Here is a 12,269-nt window from a genome sequence, read left to right as displayed (position 1 = left end):
AGGGTTAGCAAAATGAAGGAACTTCTGCCGCTTCCGAGACCTGGAACATGTTCACAAGGGGCTGATAGGATGAGCTGGGCAGAAAAATCTCCGGCAAGTGAGCATCTTAGAAGTGGGTGCGTTGCATGGGGAATTCTGCAGATTTTAGGGTTACTGGGGAAATCCAGGGTAGGGTTAGGGTTAGCAAAACGAAGGAACTGCTGTCTCTTCCAAGACCTGGAACGTGTTCAGAAGGGGCTGATAGGATGAGCTGGGCATAAAAATCTCCGGCAAGTGCGCATTTTAGAAATGGGTGCGTTGCATGGGGATTTCTGCCAGATTTTAGGGTTACTGGGGAAATCCAGGGTAGGGTTAGAGTTCGCAAAACGAAGGAACTTCTGCCACTTCCGAGACCTGGAACGTGGTTCAGGACTGCATATCAGGGTCTGGAAGTAGCAGGATCTTTTTCCAATGTACATGTGATGGGGAAAACCTCTACTGGGATACCAACCTAGAATGAGGGCTCCTCCTTCTCCAGGAGGCAAGTGACTCTGAAAAGTTTGGTACCAGTTTTGTGCTCCAGGAGAATTAAGGCTGCAGGGTTCCCACTGAAAGCAGTATCTGTCTGGATTCTGATGGAATGTCACCAAGGGGAAACTTGGCACACAGACAGTGCTGAGCAATAGTCCTGTGTGTGCAGACTCCCTGCCCCCCCCCCCAGCTGCAAAACGATGCCTGATCCCTTGAAGAAGCTTCTTTGCGATGCTTTCTACAGCTACTCAATCAATGACCACTTTGAGGTTTCCACCACTGGTTGAATTCTTGCCCTGCTTGCTTTACCAATGCTCTCTGGAGGGGCTTCCTTTGATTCCGTTTCCCATAGATTTCAACTGCTCCCCCGCTCTTCTCCTTTCCTTTGGCGTTTTTAGAATTTCAGCTAAAATCAATAGCTCTGCAAAGCAGAGTTGTGTACCCAGGTCCAGTAGAGTGTTTCAAAGGATTGCCTCATTGTTCCACTGTGATGCTCAGAGTTAGTTTGCATTTGGGAAATGTTTCCTTAAAGACCTGCCTAAGTCTACTGCATGCCATGATTTTGCATCTTTCTTCCCAGCAAGCTGCCTTATTCCAGGGAAGCATGGGGTTTGTTGCCAGGCCCCGAGAGACTGAGGGGTGGGGGAGAGAGGCCTTTCCCATCACCTGCTGCCGGATTCTTTGAACTGGGGCTCAACTGAATGAAACCAGAAGTGAATGAATGCACAGGGCTTTGCTCTTCTGAAACCTGAGATGGTGCACCAGAGGGGAACAAATCACACAAAGGAGAGACAGACTGTATAAATATAGAATCCATTTAATTTATATTTTGGTTAATAATTAGAATACACTTTGACTACATAAAGAGAGCAGGTTTTTCAGTGCATACCATCTTCAGACAGCAACCGGTTCACCATAGAGTCCAACCCATAGTATTTGAAGCAGGTTGGGGCATGGGCTTATCTGGACGAAGGGTGCTAGATGGGGCGCCAGGGAGAGGGAGGCAAGCCGTCTGCGGGGCCATTTGGATATGGTGGAAATCGCAAAGGTCAGAGTATTTTAGAGGCCAGGGGGAGTGGCAGGGCGGCCTTTTTGGAGGGTGCAGATCTGGCTGTTACTGACGGGGAAATAGCTGCTCTCTTTCAAGAGACACCATGGTGATGCTTCCGGTCTGGATACTGGGAAGGAAGCATCAGGGCTGACGTGAATATTACTGCCCTCTTGTAACCGCAGGGCTGCAAATACCTCCAGGGCTGTCCCCTGTGGAAGGAGATTTGGCACTTGTCCTGCACTGTCCTGGCAACTGTCGGTGTGGATGTGGAACCTTCCTCAGGATCACGGCAAACAGCTCAGGAGGCCATGGTAAGCAGCTGCGTTGCCTCTTTCTGGAACCAGTCCCTCACTAGTGGGGGAAGCAGGATGAAAGGCACACGGCCCAGCAGTTGTGCTTCCATCACACTCCCCTTAAGCTTTCTTTCAGTCCAGCCTTCGCCAGCCTGCTGGCCCCCCGATGTGTTGCTTCACAAGTCCCATCATGCCCGGCCAGCGTGGCTGTGGGTCATGAAAGGTGTAGCCCAGAACATCTAGAGGGATCAGTTTGGGAAGGCCCTGCAGCCTCTGCCTGAAATAAAAGGTTGGGTACAACCCAGTGAGCGGCCAGAAACAAGGCACGCTGTGCTTTTGTTTCTGGTTTGAAAAAGGAAGAATGCAGATTTGTGACAAAGGCGGGACAAAGAGCAGACTTTTGGAATAATCGGCTCAGTATGCAAACGGGTTATGAATGAACAAGTGTCTTTCCTGAAATGATTGCGTGTGGCATGAAGGGTCAACGTGAATGGAAAATGGAGTGGGCAGCACCCTCTTTGCAAGTGAAGTGCAGGGCTCGCCAAAGGGAGAGAAGGGGAGAAAGACACATTGGGAACAAAGGGATCGGCATGATTGATATTTGAGATGAAGCAGAGCACAAAGGCAGGTCGCAGAGTGCCCTCCGAGGCCACGAAGAATCCCTGAGTAGCATTAGAAGCAACAACAGCCCAAAATACTTCCACGGGGCAGCGGAACCCTCCTCTGTCCAGCAAGAGAGAGCAACCTAATTGAACTGGGGCAGCCGTGTCTCCCTCGTCCTTAGGCACCCCCACAGGATGCACAGGGGTCCTTGGTTTCTAAAGGAGGCCCAAGTAGCACTAACAGGAAACATGAATGAAACACCCGAAGTGCTCCAGGGTCAGGGCCAGGGGTGTTTGGCTAAGGCAGCCATAGGCACGGGACTGGGGAGGGCTCCTCTGCCAAACTGGAACCTTGCCTGCATGCCTGAGAAACCGGACACTCCTGGGATGGGGTACTTCCTGCTTTTGCGTACTTAAGAAGCCCTATAAGGTGGCCCCATAAATGGACATCTACACTGAACTGTTTCTGCTAACTAAACACTATGAGCACAGACCAGCCAAAGTCAGGTCTGTTAGAAACCCCACATGGCGGTGGCGGTGGAAATGCTGACCTCTCCAGTGGAACCAAGAGACTTCAACCATGCAATCATGTACATGCCCACCCAGGACTAAGCCCCACTGAGCCCCGTGGGTCTTACCCCCTGGTAAGTATGTCCAGGATTACAGCCAACAGGACTGGACTATATAGCTATATCTATCAATGAAAAATACAGTATTTAAATTAAGGGGCATAAGGTAACAGCACAAAGAATATTAGTAAATACAATACAAGCAATACAGGTCCATTTTCAGGCAGTAATTCTCTTGGTTAAAAAAATAACACACGGAGGAGAACTATCAGGGAAGCCTGTGGAAAAGCATGGCAGAGGGTCTACGGGGTGACCATGGCTTTGGGAAGAGGTATGCCGCACAATTTCCCCAAAGACCCACTTCGGTCTCATGAGAGAAGACCCGTTGGATCCACCCGTCATGAGAAAAGATCAGGCTGCGCCAGGCTTTCAGCCCGGTGCTGCAACAGGCACACAGAGACAGTTCACTGCAGACTGTCGGGAATGGTAAGTGCCCGCCCATTGCACGGACAACAGCATTCGGGGGCAAAAAATGGGGAGGGGACTTGCTTTTCATCCTATTGAAAAGGAAGATGGGGCAGAGGTCATCTAGTGTGTGTGTGTGTGTTTTTTTACTTTGGGCAGACCTCACTCTCATGCCCCAAGGCATCTTTGCTTTCTCCTCTCCTTCCTTTTCCTGACGAACTGCTGTATGTAAGGACCTCACCCCCCCCTCCATGCACACGCATATTAATACAGTACTACAGGCAACAGTCCTATTGGGAAAGTTTAATATTCCTCCGCAGTCTCAGGACCCTGCCAGAGAATTCTGTGAGAGAGAAGGGGTTAGGGCATGTTTGCTCTGCCACTTCAGGGACTGCTGGGAAGGTGCCCAAAGGTCATGCAGGATGGACCACCGTTCCACAGACAGCAGATGCAACCTGGTTCATCTGGGTTTATCGGAATGGCCAGTTGTCTCTTCCCATCTCTCTGTGGGCATGCTTAAATTCAGTGCTCCCATGAGATGAGCTTTTCACGTGGCATGGAGAGATGCCAGCACCCTTGGTCCTGCTCAGCTGTGTTCCTCGTGAGAACGGGCTCTTAGCATCCATTGGACTGGTGTGAGCAGAAGCCACAGAAGCACGTAAGTCTAGAAGTGGATCTGTTGACTCGGTTCATACCTCCTGAGAAGCCATGGTGAATTTTCACCATCGTTTGTCATTGTGTTTCCCCAAACCGTGGAGAGATTCAACAGTTTACAGTATGGTCCCCACACGTCACCATGGTTTCTCATGATGTTTGGACCTGGGAGCTTCTTTCTTACATTTGCTAGTGAGGACCATAGAGTCGCATTGAAAGAGCAGCAATAGAAGGGGCTGCTCTAGGCCTCTGATCTCTACTGCCCACAGCACCCTAGCAACAGACAGGTCATCACTTCATTTGTTCCTATTGGCTGAGCAGTGATCTGCCATCCTGGTTACTCCTGGAAACAAAGGGAAAGTGGAGGAAAGCCTTTCTGTCGAAAATACATAACTTGGCCATCTGACCAGGGAAAAATGCATCTGCTGTGGAAACAGCACTGCATTGTCAGCCATGATGTGCCAGTGGTGAAGCCAGGGCACCTCCTGAAGCCAGTGGTGAAGCCAGGGCACCTCTTTCAAAGGAATAGCAACCAGGTGGAAGGAGCTCTAAGCTAAGCAATATGGTGGCTAGAATATAGAAGCAGCCATGAATTGCTGCCTCTTTCCTCTTCTGATCAGAAACACACACCCTTTCCAGGGAGTTGATCTGCTGAAATCAGCAGGGCAGTCTCCCCAGTCGGGAGCTGATCCATTCATTACTTCCTATCAGCTGCAGATCAAACCTCTGCTACAGGTACTGCTACACGTCTGCTCCAGAAGTTGTCACCTTTCTCCCCTTTCTTATGTCCTTTTCATTCTTGAGCTTCATTCTTCACAGTAACAGAATTTTACCTGGGTTTTCAGGCAAACGGCTAATTCACATAAAGAACTCTTTCCGGGTTCTTGCTGTTGTACACGAGAACATACTTCCGCATGCATCTCTTTCTATATACCCCTCCCCATCTTTGCTGGCTCATTTCTTGGTAAATGAGCTTTCCTAAGCATAGCTTTCCACACATCCTCACAAGTTAAGAGTAAAGCACAGGACTGAAATGAGCTTGCATCCTAAGCACCTCAAAACAGTAAGGCAGGTGTGATTTATACAGAATGGTAACTGATCTTATGAATAAATTAGTTGTAAGGTAAGTGCTTCTCTAGCTAAGTGTTCTGTATTCTATAGCTAACTTGTATTGTTTACCTAAGCAGCAATACAAACATATATGCATATGTACATGGTTGTTTAGCAAAAAATATTCATGGGGTGGGCAGGTGGGTGAAGGAAGTGTTATTGCAGAAGACCTGCTAAAATCCTCATGGCTATTCTTTCCAATTCCTATTTAAGAGATATTTTCATTCACAGTTTCATGGAATTTCAGGTTTGCTTTCTGCCCCTGCTAGCACAAAACAATACCCAAAGCACTTTTTTAAAATTTCCCTCTCTGTGGCATGGCCTCTGCCTAACGTCACTACATTGTGACTTCCACCTTGCATGCACAAAGAGCAGAAAGTCTTGATTGTCACTGCACATTCACCATCAGCTCCTCTTTCCAGTGCAAGTTGATCGTGCATCGCTAGCACGTGTGGTCCGGCAGGTACGCATCTGGTGCTGCGATCTATTTGATTTTCAGGAATCATAAGCTAAACAAAGGAGTAAACAAACTCAACTCTTCTGCATAGCTGGGGCTGTGAGGGCAGTAATCCCTGAAGGAGGAACCCCTAGCAATGAATTGTCAGCGGCAGCTCGTTCTGAGCAACATAAAAAGAAGCTCTCCTGCGTGCAGCAAAGCTTTGAGACAGAGTTCCCTACAGAAGGAAGATGTAATTTGTGCACCTGCAGAGTTTTGAAAAATAAGCCAGCTGAGTGGAAGGTGAGAACAGATGCATTGGGTGAAACAATCCCTCCAGGTAGCCGCTCTTGAAAGGCTGTCCATTCACTCTGGGGATTGGACACTGAAGATGGGTGGATCGGGGCGCTCGGGGGTGCATCCTCCCTTTGGAACATGGGCTCTTTGGAGCAGGCCGCACAGATGGGAAGCCAGGTGAAAATACTGCATGGGCAGAGATGCGTGAGGTTGGCCCTTCCCTGGACGGCTACATGGGAGGAGCAGAGTACTGGATCACGGAGTTATAGTCGGGAGGAGGGCTGTGGCACTCCAGGCTGGCATCCATAGGCAGCAGGACGGACTCTTCCAGAGCATCTTCATCCTCCGGGGCCGCTGGGCGGTACTTCACAGGCTCGTGCTTGTTCTCCGACAGGACGGACTCCTTGCTCTTGCTGATGGCTTTTCTCCTGTGGTTGAACAAGAAGCAAGGAGCAGGTGTTACCCTGAGGAAGAGGAACTGCTGGCTGGCAGTTCTTTCGGGTGGAGGCCAGTGGCTGGTGAAGCACCGGTGGGCTGATGGGTGGTGCCTTTCTCGGCCTGCTGCCGTCTAAATGGGTTGGAGGACTGCAGTGGTACCTCCACCCAGCAGGGGCTCTGGCATGCAGGGGAGCCTGGGTGGGGCTCGTGGGGTGCCAGGGGGAGGGTGGGGCAAGTCCTCTGCTGGCCACCCCTTCCATGGACACAGGTCTATAGATCACACCCATAATAAACGCTCACCACCAGTTTCTACTGGCCCAGGCACATCTGCTGTCCAACCTGGAGGGCAGCAGAAGGTCCTTGGTCCACCTGGGACATGGCGTCAGGCCTGGTGAGTGGGGAGCTGCCAAAGTCATGGGGGCAGTGCCCCACAGAGGAGTGCAGAGTGGCCATGTCCTCTGGTGGCATCTCTTCTGGTGGGAAGTTACTGCTCGAATAAATGCGGTTCTGGAACCATCTGTGATCACAGCAGATGTACTCCCACTCCTGAATGGCCTCCAGACTTTTTAAACCAGAATGCCCATAACCCAAAACAGTGTGGCTGGTGCCTGGGGATGATGGGAGTTGTAGTATGGGAGCCTGGGGATGATGGGAGTTGTAGTTGCAGAGCCATGGGTTGGGGGGGCTGGCCTGTGACTCGGAGGAACATGATTGGGTGGGGTCCTGCCACCCCCACAACGCAACAGTGGTGAAGCCCTGCAATTTTCTGTTATCTAGGCAGAGGACATCCAAAGTAAACCTGAGGTCCTTCCTGCAAGCGAAGGAAGGGTTCGTCTGCTACTTTTTCTGCCGTGCCTGCAGCAACTTTTGCAAGCCGCTCTAAAGCAAATGAGGTATTGAAGGAGAGTAGCGAAATTCAGCTGGGGCACAGCTGATCTATGAACGTACAAAGGTCCTTCAGACCCTCGCTCCCAGGTTTAGAAACTTCTGCTGCCAGGATGGATTATTCTTTGTATCTCTGATCTGTGTCAGCATCCTCACATGCAGCCGGCACCCTTTATGCTAAACACTTGATGGAGTAGCCCCTCTTCCCTAAAGTGCATGTATTCTCCCCACGAATATTAATGACCACCATCAATTCTTGTGAGCTGACTCCACAGCTCCATTGACTTTTTAATTTAGTAGGCATTGCACTGGGCAATGGAGAAGGGAAGAGATACACAAATAGCTGTGTAACTTGGCCCTCGGCCTTGTAATACTTGCAGTGGCAGATAAAAGAACTGCTATTAAGATTTAGTCTGGCCACACAGTAAGGCCCTCAAGAGCTTTGTCAGCTCCCATAAACAGGGGGAGCTTGTGTCACCATCTCACCCTGGCCAAGATATCGGATCTCGAGATGATGGCATTTGTCAGCAAATGTTTAAAGAGTGCTTCTGAAACAATGACATTTAATATTTGCTGCCAAGTCAGAGGGATGACAAGTTTAGTCAGAAGCAGGCTCTGTGATTAACCATCTCTGGCAGATTTGAAATGCAATTACCTTCCCAGAAAACACTCCTTTCACTCAAGATCTGCACCCTGAAATTAAAACAGTCCCGCAGCCTTTTTTGTCCACCCTTTTAACGTTCTCTGTGTACTGACATTTCATTCATTCTTTTCTCCCCTTGCTCAGCAGCCGCCCCAACGCTGAGCTGCCCAGCGCCTGCTCCACAGGGATGTAAGTGCAGACCTTCTTTCCCCAGATCCCCCCAAACGCAGTACTTTCTGCTGCGTTTTGTCTCTCAGTAGGAAGACCTGTGCTCGGGATAAGGCCAATGTACTGCAAGCCAAAGGTGCCAGGCCCAGCCTCCAGGGCGGCTTGGGAGAAACCCCTGCCTGGGACATCGAAGGGCAGTCTGGAGGCACTTGGTGGCTTGTGGCTTGGCTTGCATGGGTGGTCCTCCTCCTCTCTTCTTAATATCCCGCACGATCGACTCAGAAAAAGCAGCCCTTTCCTCCATTCAGCAAAGCTGTGGGTTGGGAAGCACCTTGAGGGAGCAGATGCAGTGCTGGGACTGCCCAGTGTCAGGCTCCGGGTAATCAAACTGCAGGGCCCAGGATTGCCAGCTGGCAGAGGTGGAACCCCAAAGAGCTGGGAGAGAGTTCATAGGCCCAGCCCATCAGGGTCAAGCCCTGGAGCTTCCGCAGCCGCATTTCACATCAGAGACTCTTTGCTTCAACCAAGGAGCCGGCTCTGAGTTCGGGAATTCCGTTTGCAGCACGGAGGCCAGGCGTATGAGCCGATGGCGCAGGGACGCAGGGGCAGGGGAGAAGCCTTGCATGTGGGGGAAAGCGGAAGCTTGGAGAACGTAGGTCTCAAGCAGGGCTTGAACAACCTGATGCCCCTCCTTTGGGCAGACTACTTGCTCTTCCTCTCCGCTCAAGGCTGGCTCTAGCCCACTCCCACACTCCATTCCAACTCGCTGAGCCTTAGCAACGAGGCCCTGTCGAACCCCCATCAGTGTCTGGAATTGCAGCCTGGACAGACTTCCTTGGTCATTAGAAATGCTGCGCAGCAACCCTTGAAGGGAGACATCCTGATCAATTTGCGTTTTGCAGCAAGTAATACCTTGCATCTGAGTCCCGCCGTAATTACAGTAAGTGAGCCGCGGGGGCCTGTAATGGCATTTGAGTGTGTTTAATGAGACACTTTTTTTTTTTTTGCAGAAGAACAGTTTTTAAAGCCCTTGATAGTTTTGATAATGGTTCAGAGTCTGAATTGGAATTTGCTGTGGCAAACGCTGGTGTCAGAATAACTGTATTATCTGCTTCATGGGGCAAATAATGGAAGGAAGGAGGGACGTGAAGGTTTAGGGACGGGCATGCACTCCTGGTCTGTGCCAAGTGCTAGAAAGCGGTGGTGTGAACACCAAAAGTCATAGTGACATCACAGCGCACCAGTAGGGACGCCGGGATCCCTCTGCCCATTTCAGTTGGCTTCCATTTTGGGATTCTAGGATTCAGGTCTGGCGATCCAGCAGCACCCACGCAACTGCTCAGCGAGCAGTTTAATTTTAAAAAAGACAGCAAAGCATCTCCTCATCTAACCCAGTATTGTCTACCCAGATTGGCAGCAGCTCTCCAGTAGGGAAGAGTCTTCCTACAACACCTGCTACTGCTGCTGTTCTGTGCCATCACGTAATCTCCAGTTTATGGTACCCCACCATTGAATGTCCTCCCGACTGTCCAACCCATGAGAGCCCAGCTCAGTTCTTGTGAACTCAAGACTGCGGCTTCCTGTATGGAATCAAATCATATCATATTTGGACTTGGTCTTGGTCTTCTGCCTTCTCCCCCCCCCCTTTCCCTTTCCTCCGCATCTTCTTTTGCCTTTGGGTTTCCCTAGCTTGATGGTCTTCTCTAGGGCACCTTGCCTTCTCCTGCTGAGCCCAGAATAGGACCACCTCCATCACATGATCAAACAAGCCAAAGTGAAACATCACCTGCTATCTCGCCCTTTTAACTGAAAACCGACTTTCGGCCCTCTGAGTGCAAGGTGGGCATCCCACCCTTCAGCTCCAGTCCCACAGGCAGGCTGGCCACTTGCATTTGCTGCATAAGCGTCTCCCTGAGCAGTGAATGGCTGCAGTTTGGTCCTGTGTGTTGCAGTGGGAAGGCCTGCCACTGCCGAGAATGCTAGCTCAGCTGGATTTCACTAGACAAAATCCTCCACTAAATCCTCCTAGAGGCTGTGGCACCTCACTTGAACCCTACGCAAAGAATGCCTAGATTCTTAGCTTGAGTTTGCAGGACTAATTGTTTCTGAGTTTCAAATAAAATCATTTCCAAGAAAGAATTTAAACCAACACGGTCCCTTCTGCCACAAAAGGAAAGCAGGGCAGAGTTCATGGATTGCCAGAAAGGAAGAAAAGCATGCCCAGAAGGAGATCAGAAGAAGTGAGCTGTTTGCTTGCCTTCCAGGGGCTAGCTGTGGCTGGGCAACATGTTTCTGGCATGTTCAATTTAAACTGGGCTTGGGCAGGATAGCCCTTCAAACAGAGGACCCCCGCAAACAGAGGGCAATCTTCTGTAAGAGGACACCCAGCTGCCAGTCCAGGCTACACCACACAAATACTTCAGGTATGGCGAGGGAGCAGCATTGCCTCTGCTCTCCCACTCTGACCTGCTTGGTTGGCTGAAGGTTCATTTTCCTGGGAAAGGGATGCAGCATTCCATGTTTTTGTGGAGGGAAGAGCGGAATAGGGCTCACATTCCACACGTTTTCAGTGCGCTCCCTCAAATGCTGCACTCTTTTTCTCCTTGGCTTCTGAACATCTGACACAGCAAATTGTTCTTGCTATCCAATGGGATTTCGAGTCCCACCGCTTTATATTTGCCTCCCCTAAGCTCTCGACAGGAGCATTCTGCACTTGAGGACGGCCAATTTTCTCCCCTTTCAACTCGGGGAAGAAAACAAATGCAAGACAAACAAACAGCTTGATCCTGGGTGGGGTTGGGAGCGGGTTGTGAGCCCCCAGAGCAGCCCTGGTTTGGAAGCTCTGCTAAGCCTTTCAGAGGTTTTGTGCAAGGGAAGGAAGACTGCCTGTAACAGGTCCAGAATAAATGTTTTCGATAAAAGGAGAGAGCTCATTAACAAGGGCGACATGTTCCTTCCCCACTGGCCTCAGCAAGCCGTGTGGGGAAGGGCAGAGTTGATCCCCAGAGCTGCCTTCCCAAGGCTGTGGGCAGATGCAAAGCTCTGTTTGCGCCAGCGTTTAACTCAGCATCTGTTTCCAATGGCAGGGATCAGTCTTGTCACAGAGGAAGTAAGACGTAGGAGTTGGGCCAGTTTCTCAGACTTCTGTAATTGATGGAGGCAGCAAAGCTACTCACACCAGCAGTGGGAGATAAGGGCCCTGCGAAGGGGATCATTGCTTCCAAGATCGGGGCCATGGGCCTCCGTAGAGCAACGGTGGAAGGTGCAGCGCTGGCCTGTCCTACTTACAGGCTTCCCAGTGGCACCTGGCGGGTCCACAAGTCGCTGCACTTCATTCTCACCCAGCATGGCTCTTATGTTCTTGTGGAACTAAGACCATCTTTGTTTGTTCAGTTGTCTGCCAGATAAACCATGGGTTCAATAAACCATGGATTGGTGTTATGCGGATAACAGGTCTATGTCTGTGGATTGCACTGTCTGTCTATTCACACATTACTTGTATGCAGACAAACTGTGCCTAGGAGGAGGATCGGGGCCAGCAGAATGGATGCTCCCCTCCTCCTTTGGGTGCTTGCCCTACACGCAAGACGTATGTGAAGATGCTTTGCATTTTATCCCAAGCCAGCTCATGAGAATATTTCAGCAACATGCAATACAGCCCATGCAAGGGTACTTACGCTAGAGCCATTATCCCGTAAGGCCAGGAGCGGATTTCCAGTCTCTTCCGGCTCTTGATTTCATCGGAGGTCAGCACCATCCCACTATCTGACTCGCTTTCCTGAGAAGAGTTGGGGAACAGGGAGGGGAGAAAAGCCCAAGTGTTTCAACAGTCTCCGACTGAAAGAGGAGAGCTCCATGGCTTCCCTGAGCCCAGGATGCAGCCTCACATTTAGGACTGAGAGCAAGTGCAGCCTAGCAAGGGCAGGAAGTGCAGAAGGAAGTTGAGCCCTTCTGTCAAAACGTGATGGCCCAAGCAGACACAATACCAGGCCCAGGAAAAAGAAGAAGCTGGCGGGAGAGGCCCAGCTGCAGCCCTGCGTGGCTGCTTTGAAGGCTGTGGAAGCATTTTAATGACACATCTCAGTGACTTCTGGTATCTGAAAAGCAACTGCACTGAGTTGCTAATTAAGGAGGGAGGGAGGGAGGGA

The 12,269-nt window shown here is 50.5% G+C and overlaps 1 protein-coding gene across 1 annotated transcript in view; it reads right to left on the bottom strand.

The window, feature by feature from the left end:
* Positions 1 to 1,307: 1,307 nt before the first annotated feature.
* The window catches only part of LOC123021962 (vascular endothelial growth factor receptor kdr-like), a 143,112-nt gene continuing 132,150 nt past the window's right edge, over positions 1,308 to 12,269 (bottom strand). Inside the window, exons 29-30 of the mRNA XM_044427244.1 lie at positions 11,799 to 11,899; positions 1,308 to 6,415 (exon numbers count right to left, since the gene is read on the bottom strand). Coding sequence (XP_044283179.1) covers positions 6,217 to 6,415; positions 11,799 to 11,899 — 300 coding nt within the window. The 3' untranslated portion in view covers positions 1,308 to 6,216. The remainder of the gene's footprint in view (positions 6,416 to 11,798; positions 11,900 to 12,269) is intronic.

The sequence above is a fragment of the Varanus komodoensis genome, unplaced genomic scaffold (assembly GCF_004798865.1).
Source record: "Varanus komodoensis strain SLA01 unplaced genomic scaffold, ASM479886v1 scaffold18_3, whole genome shotgun sequence".
NCBI lineage: Eukaryota > Metazoa > Chordata > Lepidosauria > Squamata > Varanidae > Varanus > Varanus komodoensis.
This window is presented reverse-complemented; position numbering and strand designations above follow the sequence as displayed.